Genomic DNA, 21606 nt, shown 5'->3' on the forward strand with positions numbered 1-21606 from the left:
GTGAGGAGCTGAGAGACATTGGGTAAGAGGATGAGGGAATGAAGGGTTAGGGTAGAAGTTAGGGCCTAGAGGATTAGGTGTAGAGGTAAGGGAATAGGTGCCAGAGCCAGAATAAGTTCAGGGCTAAGTTGTTCAAGGCTGCCAGAACTTGTGGTTGGGTTAGAGAATTAGTGATTGGCCCAAGGGAATTAGGGGTGAGAGTCAAATTAATTAGGGTTGTGAGTGAGAGAATTAAAATAGAGTTGGGGAATGACAGAAGTAGGGGATTGAGGGAATTAAAGGTTGGTAATGTGATAGGGGTAGTTAAGGGAAGTGGAGTTTGGGGACTGAGGGTATTTAGGGGCTGTGAAATTTAGGTGTTATAAATGAGAGAATTAGCATTTGGGATGAGGGAGTTAGGGCTTGGGGGTGAAGCCAACTAGGGAGTTGGGGGCCGGGAAAATTAGGTGTTGTGTGGGATGAGAGAATTAGGAGTTGGTTGAGAGAAATTGTCTTTGGGGGTATTAGGGATTAGGCTTGAGGAAATGGAGTTTTGTTTGAGGGACTCCAGGCTAAAGGCACTGGAGAGCTTTGGGAATGGGGGCTGGGGAGTTGAGTGAATCAACTCAAGGCTGAGGGAATCAGTGTTAAATAGATGAGGGAATGCAGTGTGAGAAGGAAAGACTTTGTTGGAGCTGTGGTGATGAGAACTGCAGGACTGAGGCTTGGGTGTTTGTGGGGTTGAGAATAAAGGGCTGAGGGGCTGCGGGAAATCTATAGGGCTGATGAAATGAAGGTCTTAGGGCCTGATGGAATGATGGTCTTGGGGTTAGGAGACAGGTACTAGGAACTGAGGGGCTAGGTCTGAGTGGTGGCATAAGGAATGAGAGACAGAAATAATGGTGGGCTGTAAGGGTGTAACTGAGGGGCTAGTGAGACTGCAAGTCTTTGGAATGAGGGCCTGAAAGGGATGAAGGACTAGGATAGTAATGGACAGTGGGTGTGGAATGCTTAAAGGAATAGGGAATGTGGGCTGAAAGAATAAGACTGGAAGCATGAGAACATAAGGATTGGGGAGTTGGTGGACCAGAGGGCCTGGGAGCTAAGTGAATTAAGGTACTTGGGACTGAGGGGGAACAGAAAAGTAGGGCTGGAACCCATGGGTGTTCAATGTGCTTACTCTGCCTGCTCTGCAGACCCTTTCCCTTTTATATGCACACTTATGGAAAGCTTTATAGGTACATTACTTTCCCAAAAGCTAGATTTTTTTTTTAAGGGCAGGCTTACTCTAATCATCTACATTAACCTCTGAAGTACTGGAATGCCTGGTGTGTGCCACTTGTACTTTTGCTTTTTGTTTAGAACAAGGGTCTTGGTTCTGTAGCCCAGTTGCCCTGAAACTCCTTGTATAACTAACCCCTGTACACTTTATGTATGTATGTATGTATGTATGTATGTATGTATGCATGCATGCATGCAGTGCTGAGGATGAAACTCGAGGCCTCCTGTATAGGCATGATATAACTGAGCTACATCCCCAGTCCTGTAGATCTATATAGTCTAGATTTATATTGCTACAGCAAATTTTTGGAATGCCTGTGATTTATCCTGCTGATAACCATGATTTTACTTTCTGAGATGCAGACTTAACTAAAACTTATCAGGTATCTGGCAGCTAAAGTCAAAATTGAAATCTAGTGACTACAAAAAGCAAATGTTTTTGGAGTCGTATTCAAGCTATCATTGTGGTGTTTTCTTTTTAAAATTGGTAAATGATAGACTGTTAACTATTGGTACAATAAAAAAGGAAATCAGGCTGGCAAGATGGCTCAATTAGTAGAGGTGCTTTCTCTCAAGTCCGACTTGAGTCTGACTTGGTGAAAGAGAATTGACTCCTTCAAGTTGACAGTTGTCCTCCACATGTGTTCCTCCCCCAAAACAAATAATATTAAACATGTTTACTTAAATGATGCCTTTGAATTCAAACAGAGAGATGTGGGGGTTTTGCTGTTTTTTATTGTCTTTTGCTTTTTAAACAAGGCAACGCTGAAGATGGTGCCTGGTGGAAGAAAGCATTCTGGGAAATCTGGGAAGCCATCAATGATGGATCAGCCTAAAAAAGCCTTTGACTTTGAGAAAGAAGATAAAGATCTGAGTGGTTCAGAGGAGGATGTCGCTGATGGTAAATCTCTAATGTTGGGTAATAACAATTCCTAGAGCTCATTTGTTTTGAACTCTATACACATAAAACTGAATAGCATTTTCACATACTTCTCATCAGCTCTTACTTCAAAGAGTATCCCTTATTTTTGCAATGCCCGTAACTTTTTAAGTATAGTACATGACTTACTCTGACAAGACTTGAAAATTTGCTTCTATAAAATGGGTCATGAATTGTGATATGACTTCATTTTTCAGAGAAAATATTATAATTGCTTATCTGCTTTTAAAATTTGTTACAAAATCCTGAAGGAACTGAAAATAAACTTCATTAAAATTTACCAAAATAGCATACTTAATTTCAATTTTTATTTTGTCAATACAGAAAAGACTCCAGTAATTGATAAACATGGAAAGAAAAGATCTGGGGGACTAGTTGAAGATGTGGGGTAAGATGTTAAAAAATATGAGGATGTGCATGGATGTGTGTGTGTGTGTGTGTGTGTGTGAACAAAGATGCTTTCTTTGTTCAATAAATTAAGGAAAATTTACTTCAGTTTATCTAGCAAGTAGTGATGTAAAATACTTGGTATGTGGTATTGTGAATTTCTAATTAAAAGATTGTTTTATTTTTGAAGGTGCTAGGGATCACACATAGGGCACATTGGGAAAATGTTCTGTTGCTGAATTACATTCCTGGTCTTAATTTCTTAAATATAATTTTTCACAGAGGTGAAGTACAGAATATGCTGGAAAAATTTGGAGGTATGTATTTGGGAGATAAAGAACATTGTTTATATAGTAATTGTATAATAGGAAATGTTGATCAGTTCACTCTGTGAATATTGTTTATTGCCTTGTTCTCATAGGGTTTTGCATAAATATTTGTGATTTAGCATCATAGATTTTTTCTTTCTTAACCCTTTTTCATGATATGAAAAGTTAATGTACTTTTAAGAATCTTAGAAAAAACTTTTTCTATTTGTTTACAAGGTATGTGAGTTTTTCATTCACTTATTTTCTAGGACTCTTGTGGAGGAGGATATAAATTAAAGCACCATAAGAGACCTATTAGTATTTTTATAGTAATAAATTGAAAGTAAATGGCAATTTTTCCAGTCAGTAAGAGATTTATAATCAGAGCATAAAGACCTTAAGTTTTAAATATGTTTTTGTATAAGTTTAATTAGAAGACAGCACTCTGCTTATTTGCTTCTTTGCTTCTCTTTGAGACAGGGTCAGGCTGACTGGAACTCAATAGTTAGTTCAGGCTGGCTTTAAACTGAGTCTATTCAGCCTTTTGGGCGCTGGGATTACAGTTATCAGTTACTTTGCCCACTTTAAGAGAATACACTTTTTTTCTTTAACATTTCGGGGAGAGGTGGGCAGCATGTCATGATGGATGTATGGAGGGCAGATGACAACTTGATGGAGTCATTTACCTCCTACCATATGGATGGATCCTAGGGATCATACTCAAGTTGTCAAGCTTGGCTGCAAGTACTTGTTGAGCCATCTCACCAGCCCCAAAATAGTCTTTTTAAAAATATTTTTTCCTATAAGGATTATTATTATTACTGTTAAGTCCATTTTTTGTATTTAAGAATTGCTCTATTTGGTAGCAATAAATGCTTGTTTTTATTTTTTTGTTATTTGGTTTTTCGAGACAGGGTCTCTCTGCGTAGCCCTGGCCATTTTGGGATTCACTGAATAGATGAGGCTGACCTCAATCTCAGTGAGATCCTCCTGCCTCTGCCTCCTGAGTGCTGGGTTAAAGGTGTGCACCACTACCTGGCAATTGCTTGTTTTATAAACAAATACAAATACATTATAGTTACACCATAGTTACCAAAGGTAACTTTTATGGAAAAAAGATAGATGCATAGCAAATATGTTTTATGAACTGCCATACTTATTAGTGATAAAAATGCTCTATAAAAGCCACTGTGAGCCAGGTGGTGGTGGTGAGCGCTTTTAATCCCAGCTCTTGAGGCAGAGGCAGGTGGATCTCTGTGAGTTTGAGGCCAACCTGGTCTACAAAGCTACACAGAAACTCTGTCTCAAAAAAACAACAGTAACACTGAACTGGGGTTGGTGGCACACACCCAGCTCTTGGAAAGCAGAGGCAGGTGGGTCTCTGAATTAAACGCCCGAGTGGTCTACATGGTAAGTTTCCAGGCCAGCCAGGGCTATGCCATGAAACCCCATCTCAACAAAACAAAGTCAATGCACAAAAACAAATCTTCCATTAAAATAATATAAACTAGTCAGAGATGCATTATCAAGGTATTACACTAAGATTTCTTTTATAAAATGTTTATTTTACAAATTTTATTAATAACCCTTTTTTGGATTATTTTTTAATTTAGTATTTCTGACAGAGTTCTAACAATTGCACCAAGTATTGTCTATCAAATGGAGGATTTACCATAAATTTAGAAATATTTAGCCTTTATTAGTATTTATTCATAAGTCTGGCCTTGTTTTATTCATTTTTATCATCTTTGAATTTAAATTTTATCTTGTTATAAAAATCAGAATTGAGAAAAGGTTGGATAGTTTGTATATTTCTTACTTCAAAATATTTAAGACAAAAAGGTTTGAGAATTCAGCCATTTTGAGGTTTCATAATAATTGCCCAGACTTTACTTGGTGAGCTTCTCTAGTCTGAAAATCCAAAATCTTAAGTGTTCACATGTTTTTCAAAAGTACATGTTGGTGCTGATTTTAAAATTGTTTTGCTTTAAATTTTATGATTGTGTATGTGTGGTGTCAATGTGCAATGGCACCTATGTGCAGGTCAGAGGACAATTTTGGGAGTTGACTATCTTCTTCCACTGTGGGAGATGACATCTCTTTAGGGGTTGGTTTGCCCCTTCCACTGTGGATTCCCCGGATCAAACTTAGGTTGTTAGGCTTATGATAGGTGAGTGTTTTGTTTTCTTTTTTCTTTGAGGGTCAGGGTCTCTGTTTCCTTGTTGCCCCTAGAACTCACCATGTAGACCAGGTTGGTCTACAGTTCACAGAGATCACCTGCAGAGCTCTGCCTTCCAAGTGTTGGGATTAAAGGCATGTGCAACCATGCCCAGGGCAGGCAGTTTTATTGTTGTTTTTTGTTTTATTTCCTGCTGAACTCCCTGGTTCCTAAATTTAATTTTTAAATGTCCTTGATATTGTTGAATGAGCCCACACTTATATTTACTTGATTATATGGAACAAAATCATTTTCTTCAACATTAAATTTCAATGTTTATTTTCAATATAGCTGACATTAACAAAGCTCTTCTTGCCAAGAGAAAAAGAATCGAAATGTATACCAAAGCTTCTTTCAAAGCCAGTAACCAGAAAATTGAGCAAATTTGGAAAACACAACAAGAAGAAATGTAAGGTTTTTCAAAGAGCTATATTGTTATCATTTCTTAGTATGTTCTGGTACAAACACCTACAGAAAATACCATCATCTGCTTATTTAGTGAAAATGCTTGGCTTTTTTTTTTCTAATCAAGTAGTCCTATAACCTCATGTCTTCATAGAATTGAAGTGTATTTGAAGTATCTTAGAAGTTAGGATTACTTTTTCTCTTTTAAATAACTGAGAGGTTATTAAACTCCACTGTGGATATGAAGATGTCATAGAAACTATTGTTTGATAACTATATGTGAAAAATTCAGTTTTATATTGTAATTAATTATACATTTTAACCAACTTGGCTATTCTTTTTACTAAATCTTTGCCATGCCAAAATTGGGGTGGGGAGCAACCCAAATGAAAGTATTTATCAGAATTATATTCAGTAGGAAAAATTCACTGAAGATTAAAAGTAAATTTTTCTGTAAAACAAAACTTCCTTGGTTTTCAAGAGCTAATGCATGTGAGAAGACATCTGTTCAGAAAAACATACTGAAATCAACATAAATTTTACTTTTTATTTTCCTTTCAAAATATTTAAACTATTGTTTTCTTTCTATAGCATAAAATAATGTGACTTGAATTTGCTTTGAATGGTATTTTCACATTGGTATAAAATTTGACAGGATTCATTGTTTTTTACAGACAGAAGCTTAACAGTGAATATTCTCAGCAATTTATGAGTGTGTTGCAGCAGTGGGAACTGGATATGCAAAAATTTGAGGAACAAGGAGAAAAACTAACTGTTAGTATTATAACTGACTTTATAATCTATTATAACTAAAACTTAAGTAGAAATAGGGACCCTAGTCATATGTCCACAGAACTAAGACAAGTATTATTAACCATTGTTGCCTACATGTTTTAATATTGCCAGATCATAAACCACAGAAGTATAGGCGCAATATTCCTAAAAGTGCGGGTCTTAATAGTTGATATACTTGTATTTTTAAGTAAAAGAAACTTGTCAATGGATAAAAGGAGAATTACTGGGTTTGGGGAGGTAAGTTAGCTTTAGACAATACAGTTGAATGGGGTAGGGAAGGGTTGCTTATTATAGTGTCAAATGGGCTCTGCTGCTAGGTTTCTATGAACTTTTAATGTACTAAGTTAATTCTCCCAGTTCTAGACTTTACTACAAATTTAGTGACTGCATAGACTGAGACAATCTTTCTGAGTATCATTGGCAGAAAATTCTTGTGGTGGAACATCATTAATCTAGTTTGGATCATTTGCTTATTCCTAACCAATCACCAGTTACTTGTCCTTCCTCCAGCCCTGGCCCCCCAGTCCCATGAGTGCTGGGGGACTGAATCTAGATACAACAAAAAAACATGCTATCATTGAGCTATAACCCCCATGCAAGAATATGATTTATGAATATCCAAATTATATTATTTCCTTTATCTCCAGTGGTGATGGAAGGCAATCTCACTCATTCTTTTTTGTTTTGGTTTTTTGAAACTGGGTCTCACTTTGTAGTCTTGGCTGGCCTTTAACTCACAGAGCTCCACCTGCCTCTGCCTCTCAAATACTGGAATTAAAAGGTGTGTACAACTATGACTAGTTGTTTCATTTTTTTTTAATTGCAACAGCATGTTTATATACTCACTCTAGAGGAACAAATTTATTTCTGGTATTGCAGATTGAACCTAGGCCCTCAAAACTGTTCTACCACTACTCTATATAGTCTCAGCCCTCTTTTTTACCTTTTATTTTGAGACAAGATCTCACCAAGTTACCCAGACTACTTTTGTTTCCTATAGCCTATGTAGGACTTTTGACTTGTGACCTCTTGCCTTAGCCTTGAAAGAAGCTAGGGATATAGGCCAGGTCTGGCTACAGAGAGAAATTTAATAGTAACAGAAGGGATAAATTGCTAAGTTCTTGAGAATGGAAAAGACATGAAGGTGGATTGAGTATAGTCATCCTTAGAAACAAGAGGAAATAGAGTATATAAGTACAAGTAGATAAGATGGTGATAAAAATCTATTTTCTTTGAATTCTGTTTTATTTAGTAAGGTCATCAGACAGTGAAAAGTAATAACCACCATGTTAGAATAATTAGAGTTGAATTTTACAAGATAGGGATTTAGCCAAGTAAATCTAAGAAGGTGACAAGGTATATATGCAAAGGAGTATTACACAATTTAATCTGGGAATTTCAGTAAAAGGAAGAATGCAGTTTTAGTCCTGAATGACAATTGAACTGTAGAACTAAGAAGAAGTTCTAGGCCAGAGTAGTAGGTAATCATGGTTGAATGTACAATATACTGGAAAAACCATATGTAAAATGATTAGAGCCTGGATTATAGAAAACTATTTGGAATCAAATTCTGCTTGAACAATAGTTAGCTGTGAAATAATTTACTGTTACATTTCAGTTTCCTCAGCTTTGAATGTAACTGATGAATACCTGTCAAATAGTTGTGGAGGATTGAGTTCGTGTGTGTGTGTGTGTGTGTGTGTGTGTGTGTGTGTGTGTGTGTGTGTGTGTGTGTTGTGTGTGTGTGTGTGAGAGAGAGAGAGAGAGAGAGAGAGAGAGAGAGAGAGAGAGAGAGAATGTGTATACACACAAGGGACCCAAAATAGTTAATACACAGTTAATATATTTTGTCATTACAATACTATAGAAAGGTTATGCCATTTATAATGGCAAAATCTAGAATATAAGTGAATGGATTAAGGAGACTAGAAGACAGAGTCATTGGTGGAGAACAGATTAAGGAACTACAAGTTCAACATTCAGATGTCATCTGTGTAAGGCATTGAAGTTACTGAAAATAAGATAGTCTTAGGGCTAGGGCTAGGATAGTCTTAGTAGACTCTAGCATGAACAAAGCCTCATGTTTGATCCTCAGCACTTCATAAACCAGGTGTGGTTTTCATTTTCCACTCTGTTGATGACTTTACTCACTAAATAAAACATGCTTATAATCCCAGCATTTGAGAGAGAGAGGCAGAGGGACTCAGCAGTTCAAGACCATTTTTGACTATCTAGTAAATTTGAGGCCAGTTTAGATCCTGTCTCAAAACCTTGAATTCAATCTTTGATGGTGCTATATATAGCCTGTATTCCCAGCTACTTAGGAGGCTGAGGTAATGGAGTCACAAGTTCCAAGTCAGGCTATGCAACATAGTGAAACCTAGTCTCAAGGGAAAAAAAAAATATTTGGAGCTAGAGCCAAGGCTCAGAGGTAATGAGTTCTTATTACTGCTCTTGAAGACAACCAGGTTTCATTTTTTGCACTCAGACGGCAGCTCCAGTTTCAGGGGATCCAATAGTCATCCATACTCTGGCACACAAAATAGTGTTAGAAATATTTATACTCATCGGCTGATACGATTATTATAGTGCATATTAGTGGTAAAAAGTACTTAAACCTAGTCACAATAGTTGTTTGAGTACTAAAGATACTATAAACTGTGCCTTTAAGTTTAATATGTAATTATTTTTTGCTAAATTTAAAAATAAGGGTTGGGATAGAACCTAGAGCTAAGTGTCTGCCTAGCATGTATGAAGCCCACAATAGCAAAACACTTTGACCAAATCATTATCACAGGCTTTTTTTTTTTTTATGTTTGCAGAATCTTTTTCGACAACAACAGAAGATTTTTCAGCAGTCTAGAATTGTTCAGAGCCAGAGACTGAAAGCAATCAAACAGCTACATGAGCAGTTCATAAAGGTGAGTTATACATGGTAATATGTTTTTGCGTTTGTTTGAGACAGGGCTTACTATATAGCCTGGAACTTGGCATGTACATTAGACTGGCTTCAAACTCAGAGGTTCTCTTGCCTTTCTTCCCAAGTGCTGGGATTAAAGGAGAGCACCACCAAGTTCTGCTATCCATATCCTTTTTATATTGTTACTATTATATTATTTTAGAATTCTTACCTTTGCAGTGATGTATTAATGTCTTTAATTTCTGCTATTACATTTGTTCATTCTCTGCTTGTACTATTTCACTTTCTCACTACCCTTTCTCCTATTAAAACTATTAACTCATTTCTCTTTCCTTCATTCCACACCTTGAGTCTGCATTATCATCTTTCTAAAACCTCCGTCTAGTTTCCCCTTCTGAATTTTTAGTTAGGATTCCACTTGGCATCATTCTTTTTAAGCTTCACAAACTATACATGTCCATCACTCCAAACTCTGTATGTAATTACTTTGTTTGAATCTGAAGACTTATGTATTTCCATGCTTGTTATACTATTCCTCTAGAATATTTGTTTCCTTTTAATTAATGGATTAATGTATATTTTGTCAATTAAGCAGGAATATTCATGCATTCCACTACATAGCTACAGGAGTTGCATTTCCATTCTTGTTATAAAGTAGGCAATAAGATAACTATTTGTTGAATGAGTTAAACTTTTTAGCTAGGTGTGTTATGACATATTCCTCTGATTCCAGTAGAAGGGAACCTGAGGCAGGATTAGTGAGTTTGAGGTGAGCCTTGACTATATAATGAGATCCTGTCTAATCTCCAGGACCCACAAGTTGTCCTCTACATGTGAGCCACACACACACATACTCTAAATGAATGGAAATGTAATGAACAAACTTTTATTAATTTAATAAGTTTGTAACTTGAGAAATGACTGACAGTGCTCTTAACCTCTGAGCCCCCTAATTAAAAGATTTTTACTTTGTAAGTTTAAATTGTAAGTTTAAAACCTGTGATTTAAAAGTTACAGTTTATAACCAAAGTTGCCTTTTTGTGTTTCAGAATTTGGAGGATGTGGAGAAAAATAATGATAATCTATTTACTGGCACACAAAGTGAACTTAAAAAAGAAATGGCTATGTTGCAAAAAAAAGTTATGATGGAAACTGTAAGTTCTATTTTAAATCATAAAGATAAGGATTAATGGAGGCACTGAAATGTTTTATTTGCTGAAATTTTTATAACATTTAACTAAAAATTAAACATGTTTCATATCTCCTTTCATGAAACAGCAGCAGCAAGAGATGGCAAATGTTCGAAAGTCTCTTCAATCCATGTTATTCTGATGAGTCTTTGAAGAAAGAACTTGAACCTATGTAATATATGATACAATTAAAACATTATCTATGAGGCATGCCTATAGAAATTACAGTTTAAACTATAACTTCCATAATCATTAGCTTGTTTAAGTGGAAGACTTCTGTTCCTGTTAACTTCTGTTCCTGTTAACTTTTAAATAAAACTTTTAGCAGCTATTTCAGTGTATCAAGCTTTCAACTCTTTTGTTACAATAGTGAATTGTTCTACTATTGTGTCAATAAAAAATGATTTAAATTTAAGTTTTCAGTGTATCTCTTAACAGTCCCAAGGTACAAAGTATGGATGGTGGTTTTGTTTCCAAGATAAGGTCTAACCCTCTTGCCCAGATTAGTCTCAAACTTTTGGGAGTTAAGTGATCCTTATACCCTAGCCTCCCAAGTATCAGGAGCAAGTGCATGCCACTACTACTGGCTTTAACCCTACTAAACCAATAGATCGCCAATTCTAAAATTAGAAGCTTTATACAATTTATTAAAAGAACTTAGTGGGTCTTGGAATAAATTCTAAATTCTAAATTCCAAAAGCATCAATATACCTGAAGATTTAAGTATTGGTTTTAATACACACATTTATGCAAGGTCAACAAAATACCATTTAATTTGGTCTGGTCGGTACTTAATTGACACATGCCCTTATTATCACAAACACAGCTAAAGTTATTTATGGTTTGAGTATTTCATATCTATCCTCATTCAGTAAATATACTGAAGCTTGATTTCACATTCAGTTTTCAAACTTGAACTGTTTTTAATTTTTAAAATAGGCATTTATATAGAGAAACTCAGTTTCATACATGTTGAATTGCTTCAACATTCCTTTGAAGTCAGTTAAACTTACTAGTTTTGAATGCCTTCAATGAATCATTCAGAACAACAAAACAACCATTTGAAGGAACTAATTTTGTTGTATAACCCACCCAGATAAGTCACCCTTCTACCATTTGCTTTGACATTAAAAGGACAATTCAATACTTTTTAATTCCTTTTGGGGGGAGGTGTTGGTGGTAGATCAAGCCAGGGCCTTACTCATGCTAAGCATTCACTCTTCCACTTGGCTATGTCTGCATCCACTTGGCTATGTCTGCAACATGGGATGTAAACCTTAAGTATCATTCAAACTTTTAGGACCTTTCAGTTTACCCGGATTTAAGAGAGGAAAAATAAGTACTTCAGAGTGTTTTCTCTGTATTCACATATTTTTACCTTTTGAGAAATATTTACTTAAAAAAAAACTTTCTTGCTTGGAATACTTAAAGTACATGTTTGTCTGATTATTTCACCATATAGCATATAGCCTGTGGAACTTTTGTGAAATTAGAAATAAGGTCACATGGGCTGTAAGATAACACTGAAGAGTGTTAAGATAATTCTAGTTCTTATAAAGAGAATCTTAAGTATTTTCAACTGAAAATAGAAAAGTACCTAATGTACTTAGTGTTGAATAACTGACACTTGTTTTTTCCACCTTTTGCCATTTTTTTAAAATTACTAATTTCCTTTCCTGTCAATTATTTTAGCTACTTTTTGTCTTGCTTTGGAGACTTATGGTCCATTTTTTTCTTGGAAGTAAATTTTTTAGTAGGACTAAGGCACAAAGATTCACATTGTGCTGAATTGGTACAATAGATTAACCATTGTTTTAAGTTCTAGATAGCACACTAAAATGTATCTATAAAATAGCATATATCTTTTGAACAATAGCTATTATATAAAAATATTTCTCAGTGTACCACTTGACTCAATTATAGCATTATCATTATATACCTGTATTTGGAGCTCACTTTTCATCAACCAAATATCACTGCCAAGAAGGCTAGAAATTCTCTTTAAGTTCTGAACATTTGTGTAATCCTTTGGCAATCAATATTTCAAGTCTGATAGGTACTTTGTAGACACAGTGCCATTTAGAATCATTGGGGTTCAATTTCTTATTGTCCTTATTATTCAAATTTATTTTTTGTTCTTGTTTCTAATTCTTAACATTTTTATGATAAAATGTTAATGACAAGAGGGATTACTGACAGACATAATGGAAGCTACTAGATTTATGTTTTACATTTAAACATAACCTTATAGATAATATACTAGCCTCCTGCATAAGAGGATTTCCTTCACACATAGGTTCCCCTAACTGCTTCTCCTCTTTTCCTGGGGTTACTAGTCAGTCAATATGCTTGTGAACCTGTTCAGGTGCTTGTTGATATGAAGTCTTGAAGATATTTAGATGAAGGTGTCTTGAAATTTGCAGACACAAAGAACTAAAGTATGTCATCATATCAAATGAAGAAATGACCTTTGGAAGCAAAAAAAAAAATAAAATGGTTATCGTTCATCTTTTCTAAAAATACAATTATTTTCCTATCTGCCCCAACTCCCACCTCAAATGTCCTTAAAATTGCTAACTGAAAATACTATATTTTAGAATACTTTTTATACTTAAATCTTATTATAGTCTTAATGTTCTTTTAAAAAAAAAAACAAAACAGGGTCTTGCTATGTAGTCCTGGTTGGCCTTTTAGTCATTATGTAGCCCAGGCTGGCCTTTAACTCATGACACCCCTCTTGCTTCAGCTTCCCAAGTGCCAGGATTATAAGCATGTGCCACAATGTCCAGGCATTCTGGGTATTTTATAGAAATTGAAACATAGAGGTAAAAAAAAAACTAATGTACAAGTGCTCAAAAGTAGAAAAACCTAAGTCTTCTGACTCTACTTTCTGCCATTCAATGAAGCCACAGATTTCCTAGTAGAAGGGGCTGTTCACATATTTTTGTTTCTTACACATTTAAGAACACAAAAGGCCTAGAAAAGAGACTAGTTGAGGGTACCATACACTGTATTCAAAACTAAAGAAAAAAAGGTTAGAGTCAAATACTTTACTTCAGAAAATAAAGCCCAGAAAAAGCTTTTAGGAATGGAATTCTCACCCACAAGAAAAGCTCCTTTTTATTTACTTGAAAATTCTGTCTGTTGTTATTTTGTAAAAAGAATGACAGTCTCACTCTCTATAGCTCTGAAAGCTTTCCCCATATTTTGTGTCTGAATTGTCGTTTACATAGTGTTTTTAAAGAAAAAAAATTAACATTCTCAGTTCACCAGATTGCTCTATCATTGGTGTAAATCAGGTCAATTACTATTACAAAGGTTGTTTTACAACCACAAATTTGATGTTTCTTAATTTGGGGCTTTTTTGAGCCATAAACATAGAGATAGCAAATTAAAAGGAAACTAATTATGAAAGACTTTTCAGAATATTGCTTAGAAACATTCAGTATTCATCAGAAAGTTTTAAAAAATGAGTATCACTACTGGAAATAATGGCAGACATAATGGACTATCAATAGTAGGCTATTAGTTACTCTAGTAAGTTTAATGCTGTGTAAACCTATTGGAGGGTTATTAAATGTATCCTAGTGCTTACACACAAAACAGATAAGTTGTTTTTAAATACCTAAGTCTAGCAAACAGGATGATTATGTAAATTAGTAAAACATCCATATATATTACTAGCAATTTGATAAAAAGCCAGTGAGGGCCATAGGTGAGAAAAATGCAGTTAAAACTATCTTAGCCACCATAAAGTTCAATACCAACCATAAAGATAGATCTTAATATTACAAAATGTTAATGGTTCATTTAATTTGGTAAGATTGAAGTGTTACCAGTAACAACTTTTCCTCAGAAATCTGGTATTTCTTATAAGAAATATATACATTCCTTTTAAACAAAATTTTGTTATTTTGTGCATATGGGTGTTTTGCCTGCATGTATATCTGTGCATCATAGGGGTGCAGCAATGCCATGAGTGGAGGCCAGAATGGGACTGGAATCACAGATGGTTTTAATCTACCATGTGGATGTTAGGGATTGAACTTGGGTCCTCTGTAAGAGTAACCAGTGCTATTAACTGCTGAACCATTGCTCCAGTCCTGTACATTCCTTTCTTAATCAGGATATCATCAACAAGAATTTAACCTCTGCTTGATGACCAAGTCATTAATAAAATATATTTTCACCAAGGGTTGTAGTCAAGGTTGCTTAGCTCAAACATAAGCTAGTCTTCAAATGTTACCCTGAGACAAGGAGTACTATCTGTTCTGTTTGTTTCTCCAACATTAAGTGACAGTTTGGGTGGAGTAAGTGCCAACACCAACCCCATCTACTTGGCTTGTTACCTGATACAAGCTGGGGATAACTTTAATAAACTTAAGTAAAGTTGGAAAGTCTTGAGCAAAGTGGAATTTTTTTTAAAATATCTGTTCTGATTTGGGGGAATAAAAAGAGTTATCTTTAGGTATACAGCTGCATTTCTATGATCTAGGTTGTTGAAAGCCTGACCCCTCAGATATGGCAATCATTCTACACATAAAATGATTCATGAATCAAAAGTAAATTAAATTTAAATATGCAGAGATACTATATAGACTATATATTTATGATCCCACTGAAATGGTTCTTACACTGTGAGCTGACATGTTAAAAAATAAAGGCTCAAAATTACTTACCATTGCTATCCATAGAACAACATATTCATCTATAAAATTATTAAAATATTGGTCTAAAAACAAAAGACCCGGACCAACAAACACAGTGTCTTGAAGATATAGTTCACTTTTTGTCATGTGAGCTATCTATAAAAAAGCAAATAAAATAATTTCACTATTAAGTTTTAAATGTTTTGCTGTAATTCTCAGAACATATTTATGGCATTAACTCACTATTAAGACAAGTCCATTTCACTTCATATTTGATAAAGAAATACTTAATGTATATCACAAGTTCATGAGTAGATAGCTTTTTAGTCCTAAAATTTAAGTTCCTTGATATCAGAGAGCTATAATTGACTATTATTCAGAAACAAGGGAATCGACTATACTATTAACTCATAGTTTTGCCTGGAACACAAAGAGCTATTTGTTATAAAGGAAAGCCAACATTTTATAGGATTTATAAGATTTATAAGAAAATGTGGAAGACTATAATATATATCATGAATCATAAAAGAATTTCTTACCACCAATTTTTGTGCAATTTTAGCAAAGACACATCCAAACATTAAGGTATAAAGGCAAGGGTGTCTTTCAAACACATTTGTTGCAGACTTTTTATAGATCATTATTGCCAATATAATAATTAATCCTATGTGGAGCCCAGGTGACAAAACACTGGTACCCTATGGAATAAAAGCAAAATACTTAATCACCACACTTTAACAATGCATATATTACATGGCAACATTTTCATTTTCTGTTTTAATTATGAGGATTCTAAACTACAAATTTTTTGAAACTTTGTACTTAATTTCTTCAGAACTGAAAATTAATTTGTCATCAAAAGATTAAAGTATAAAATATGCCTGATAGTAAATGTATAAGACCTGTAAATACAGAAAAAGGATATATAACAGCATACCATAATGTTTCATGAAAAATATTTGAAAAGCACCACTAAATTATCATAATGTACTTTCACATTCTTTACATCTCAACTAGGGTACTTAAATTTGATTTTTAGTAAAGACAAAACTTTTTTTTTTTTTTTTTTGATTTTCGAGACAGGGTTTCTCTGTGGCTTTGGAGGCTATCCTGGAACTAGCTCTTGTAGACCAGGCTGGTCTCGAACTCACAGAGATCCGCCTGCCTCTGCCTCCCGAGTGCTGGGACTAAAGGCGTACACTCCCACCACCCAGCCAAAACATGATTTCTTTAAATATATTCTTTGTGAAGTGGAGGAAGCAGTCTGTTCTAGGGACAATGGCCCCACAAGGCCATGATAATGATAATGAGAGCTTAGAAGAAGATCAGGATAGTGATGGGTGAGACCCAAGGGATTAATAACTGAAGAAACGTATCAACTTTGAGAATTCTTTCTAGCGAATGTAAATGAGACAAGAAGTCCCAGAAAGGTTCATGATTATATTGCCCATGTATCTGTTCCAGCCCTGGTACAGGAAGTCTAAATTCAGCTCACCTGGAATAAAAACTGGACATAAAGCATCAACACTGAATGCTATCACCTTGCTGAAATCATGGTTAAGAACTCTTAAATTGTTCAAGCCCCAGCAGCTGGAAGTAACTCCAGACTGTATGTACCCATGTGGGGTCTAGTCAAACCCAGTCTTGGATACAAGGGCTGCCACTGTTGTATGCCAAACAGCTACTTGGAAGTTGTTGTAATACAATATCAAAGATCCACAAAGCTCTTTAAAACAACTTAGATATTTTATAATCTTTCAACTGCCATTTTTACACAAAGCTACTGATACTAACTTTTCACACAAAATACTTTTTTTTTCTCAAGTGTTCTTTGTGTAATAGTAACTTCTGGTCTGGTGGATTATTATAGGGACTAGGCATCTGTGACTATTTCTGGGTATGCAGAACCCAGCCCAACAAGGAGACACTGTAGCTGGAGGAAGCAAGGTCCTTCAGCCAACAAGATATGCCTAAGGAGAAGGAGAGGGCTTCATTCCAAAGAGGCCATTTCTGCAGAGTTATTCACTGACCAATGACCTTACTTCCTATGCCCTGGGGGAGGAGAGGATAGCCTCAGACTACTGATAGCAAGATTTATAGATTGGCCTTCTAGAAAGCTTAACAGTGTTATCCTCTCAGAGAGTTGGCAGGAGAAAGAATATTGCAAACTTTTTTTTTTTTTTTGAGACAGGGTCTCATGTAGCCCAGATGAGCCTCAAATTCAATGAGCTAAGGATGACCTTGATTCTCCTGCTGTCACCTCTCAAGGGCTCGTATTATAAGCATGAGCCACCATGGTCCAGCTTTGAAGATCTGTTTCATGCAAAGAACTAGAGAACTAAAGAATATATGGATTAATTCAAACTTTCTCAAAACCCTTGGGTTATACAATGATAAGGCACAACAGATACTGATTCAAATATATCTCTATATGGCAATCAGATTTTCTATATCAACTTTTACTAAGTCAAAGGAGGCCATTAATACTTAAGACTGCCAATGAATTTTTGTAAAAATGTTAAAATAAAAATTAGCCTGTTAACTACAAAATACCAGAATAATTGATTAGGAAGAACTTAATTTAACCTTTGTTTCTTTGTACATCAAAACCTTCATATAAAATTATATATTCTAGGTCATTAAATTCCCTTCAGTGTGAACCAACACTTTTATCCTAAACAAAATGTTAAAATCCATTTAGTATTGATGCTTACTGAATCTATAACCACCAATGTGTTCATTAAAAAAGCTTAATTCTTTTAAGTGTACATGTTTTAAGCTATAATTGACTATGAATTATAGCCAGGACCACACAGAGAGTCCCTGCCTCCAATACATACATACATACATATTAAACCTTGTTCTAAATGATATTAGGTAATAGTACTTCATATGTTTTATATATTATGCTCTTATGTTTAATTCAATTAAAAAAAATCTGCTAAACCAGAAAACCTATGGAGTGTTTAGATATGCAACAATCCCAATGTTTGGGAGAGTCCAGGCATGGGTGAGTGAGGCCAGTTTGAGCTGTATATGTATGTATGTGTATGGTGTGTGTGTGTGTGTGTGTGTGTGTGTATAATTTTTTGTTTGTTTGTTTGATCCTAGTTTGTTTTCTAATTGAAAACCCATTTTCATGCTGGGCAGTGGTTGCACACACCTTTAATCCCAGCACTCGGGAGGCGGAGGCAGAGGCAGGCGGATCTCTGTGAGTTCTAGACCAGCCTGGTCTACGAGAGCTAGTTCCAGGACAGCCTCCAAAGCCACAGAGAAACTCTGTCTTGAAAAACAAACAAACAACAACAACCACAACAACAACAAAAAAAACATTTTCAGTTAGAAATTACTACCTAGCTTGAGTTTCACTTGATTCATCCTTCAAACATTTAATAATTATTTCTTGGTAAAATATTCTCTTACTAAATCTAATTTTCTTTATTGCAACGTTCCTGACAGTATTCTATTTTAGTACCCATGGTCAAGAAACACTTATTCCCAAGTACCTAAAGCACAGTGTAACACTAAGGTCAGGAGAGAAAACACCTCAAAAAAATGACAGTTTTTACAAGCAGATCAAAACAGGTACATCTAAATGAATTTTATAATTTGCTTTTGAATTATAAATGATAACATTTAAAATTTGAGGATCTATTAATTATAGGAGACTTTTGAAACTGTCTTGAGAGCCAATTTACAAGTGATTTGGGAAAATGAAAATACTTGTAACTAAAAATACTGTATCTCCTGTTTATTACTCTTGACAATTAAATCTTGTTCTAGCTGGGTGTGGTGATGTGAGGTCTATATGGCAACTTTCTGGGCTTCCAGGGTTACATGGAGAGACTCTGCCTTGAGAAAACAAACAAAAAAATTAAACCTTGTTTTAAATTAATATACCCTTTAAGGACAGAAATTTTGAGACATAAAATTTAGTTTAAAGTAATTCTTAAAAGTCATTCTAATAGTTTTCCTATAAAATGGCATTAAGTCCTACCTTCTTATGGTCAACTATCTTGAAGATATTATTAGACATTTTAAAAATATAGACATCACATTTATTTAAAAGTGTCAGAAATTCTGTTTTCCTTTTCCTTAAAAGTACTGACTTTTTAAAACAAATATAAATAAATCTATAAATTACAATAGTATAAGCAAAGTATAAAAACACAAAGACAGGCATATATACTCAGGAAATGAGGTTAAAATTTAATTCTAAATCATCAGAGTAGTTCTTATAAGTACTTAAGTAAATTTCAGTAAAATTTATAAGTAATATTCTTCCATTTGTGAAACCTTTGACCTTTGGCATCTTTCTTATCATTCAATCAAGATCCCATGGTCCATTCTCCTTGCTGCTGGTTTGATCCAGGCACAAATGAAAGCAGGTGAATGGCACTGACAATGCCTATGGTTATTGTGTACAATAATAAAACACTAAAAGAAAGAAAAATGCATTAAGTCTAAACTGTTTTTAAAATGCTATTGTGTTATGTGTCTAAAACAAATTCTTCAAGATAACTGGCTTCTTTCTCCATTCTTAAGTTTTAGGGTATTTGGATATCTTTTTATAATGACAATTTATTATATATTAATATTGAAAGATGATGAAAATAATGTCTTACTGCAATAGTAGATCCATTCTTGCCAACACCACCATGAAGGATCACATGGAAATAATTTGAACAGGAAAATATTGCTCCACCTACTACTCCAAGAACTGGAAAGATCTTCAGTTTTATTTCTAGAATAGGTATCTTTGGTGTAGAGGAAATAAACAAATCAATAAGAAAATTGAGTTTCTCTCCCTACTAAATAGAAACCTGACATGGTTGTGTACAATAGGCTATCCTTTTTCACAAAATCAGCCCTCAGCTTCAGCAATACAAACAGGAACTTTTCTAGGATTGCTTTAGTAACTATAAAATGAGTCCATCAAATCAGTTCAGTTTGTGTATAGGATCATAATTGAATAGTTAATTTTACAAGCCTTTATCTGACTTAAACACAAAAAAGGATAGTTCACTGGAATTCACAGCTTCTAAAAGGCAGCATCACAGAAAAGGCAGACATGGCAATCTGCACTCTACATGTGGTGAATACTGCATGTGTGCATGCAAAAAACTGTGCAGTTAAGATCCAGGATTAAACCTCCAGCAATATATATTTACCTGTGGTCAACTGTTGCTCAAGACAACTTCCAAAGGCAGCAAAGGATTTAAAAACAGTAACAATGAATTGCTAGATGCTATAGCTAGTATATTTTGAAAATAGACTTTGTGTGATGATACCAAAATTTATGGAAACTGTAGACTAACAACTAAATGTAGAAAACCGGAAAGTATCATAGTTTGTGAGAGTAACTTATGTTTTCTCCCTATGCTGTTGCCAAAAACCCTGAATGAAACAAATTAAGATTCAGTTGCAAACTGAAGACAAACACACCTGACTTAATAACTGGAATTGCCCAACTGCTTCTTGGTTCACATTTAGCATCCAAAGGATTCAGGTCAATAGCAGCATATCCTTGATTCAGGATTTGGAATGTTTTGGGGAAAGAATGATTACTTGAGAGTACACTCAGTCTGTGTCTGAGCTTACAGGTATGAAGTAACTGAGAATTTGAAATAGTTAAGTGCCACAAGCAAACTTGTCATTGTTTTTAAGTAAGGTTTGATTTTTTAAAGTAAGAGTGTGTGTGTGTGTGTGTGTGTGTGTGTGTGTGTGTGTGTGTGTGTGTGTGTGTTTAATGTATGCATGGCAGCAGAGGATATTTAGGGACAAATTTCAAATATATTTCACTAATTCTTCTAAAAATATTTGTTTTATGTGATAAATTTTGCCATGGAAAAGGTAATTTCAATGGATTTTTTTCTTTTGTATTAGGAAAACAGGGACAGTTTCTATGGAATAAAATATTCATTACAGAAGAAAATGTCATGTAAGTAGAGCATACAGAATATTAATATTATTAAATGAAAGAAAAAGCTTACACAAGAGAATTAGCTTTAACTCCAAGGATTTCTCAAGACAGGCAATAATCTAATATCTTCCTATGTACATAAAAAGCACTTAAATATAAATGTAAATATTTAGATTTACCGTATAGTCCCACATTGTTGCACCTCCAAATGTAGACAATATAAAGACGATCATTAAAGCTACCTGAATCTCAGTTACATCCACTCTACAGAAGAAGAACAAAGAGCAGGTAAGTCTTTGTAAATAAAGTCCTTGGACAGGAAGGTGAGTTATCACATATTCTACGGCACAGATGCAAATAAATCATATAGACCTGGTTGATTTTTAACTTTTATGCCCATCATTGAATTCTGTATCAGCTGACTGCCAGGTAGAAAAGAACATTTGTTCTCACATAGGTAAAGACCAGTATACATACAGAAAAATTACTGTATAGCATGTATCAGATTCCAAGAAATTACTTAAACTACAGAACAAGATACTTACTTTCTACTTGATGTATTTGTGCGGTTTGAATTTTCAAAAGAAGTGTTATTCTTAAAAATCACAAAA

At 34.7% G+C, this 21606-nt stretch overlaps 2 protein-coding genes across 4 annotated transcripts in view; one reads left to right on the forward strand and one right to left on the reverse strand.

The window, feature by feature from the left end:
- The first annotated feature begins 2031 nt into the window (after positions 1-2031).
- Sycp3 (synaptonemal complex protein 3) lies at positions 2032-10635 on the forward strand. The gene is made up of 8 exons (XM_035450882.1): positions 2032-2161; positions 2525-2588; positions 2870-2904; positions 5405-5522; positions 6193-6292; positions 9136-9234; positions 10283-10387; positions 10512-10635. The coding sequence occupies exons 1-8, from the start codon at positions 2032-2034 to the stop codon at positions 10563-10565; spliced, it is 705 nt and encodes a 234-aa protein (XP_035306773.1). The 3' UTR covers positions 10566-10635.
- Positions 10420-21606, reverse strand: part of Chpt1 (choline phosphotransferase 1) — a 30884-nt gene continuing 19697 nt past the window's right edge. Inside the window, exons 4-9 of one of the 3 annotated variants that reach the window (XR_003480540.2) lie at positions 21175-21259; positions 19698-19829; positions 15612-15770; positions 15103-15228; positions 12688-12891; positions 10420-10591 (exon numbers count right to left, since the gene is read on the reverse strand). Coding sequence is in view for 2 of the 3 variants with exons in the window: in XM_027392566.2 (XP_027248367.1) it covers positions 10547-10591; positions 12781-12891; positions 15103-15228; positions 15612-15770; positions 19698-19829; positions 21175-21259 (658 nt within the window). In the remaining variant the exon portion in view is untranslated. The remainder of the gene's footprint in view (positions 10592-12687; positions 12892-15102; positions 15229-15611; positions 15771-19697; positions 19830-21174; positions 21260-21606) is intronic. The other 2 variants (XM_027392566.2, XM_027392567.2) reach the window with 2 other exon arrangements.

The sequence above is a fragment of the Cricetulus griseus genome, assembly GCF_003668045.3.
Source record: "Cricetulus griseus strain 17A/GY chromosome 1 unlocalized genomic scaffold, alternate assembly CriGri-PICRH-1.0 chr1_0, whole genome shotgun sequence".
Classification (NCBI taxonomy): Eukaryota; Metazoa; Chordata; class Mammalia; order Rodentia; family Cricetidae; genus Cricetulus; species Cricetulus griseus.

What these genes read in the sequence shown, in the direction of transcription:
- Sycp3 (XM_035450882.1), top strand. Translation starts at nt 2,032, where the DNA reads ATGGTGCCTGGTGGAAGAAAGCATTCTGGGAAATCTGGGAAGCCATCA. An exon ending in GGACTAGTTGAAGATGTGGG is followed by an intron (nt 2,589 to 2,869) that starts GTAAGATGTTAA and finishes AATTTTTCACAG; the next exon opens with AGGTGAAGTACAGAATATGC. An exon ending in AAAACACAACAAGAAGAAAT is followed by an intron (nt 5,523 to 6,192) that starts GTAAGGTTTTTC and finishes TGTTTTTTACAG; the next exon opens with ACAGAAGCTTAACAGTGAAT.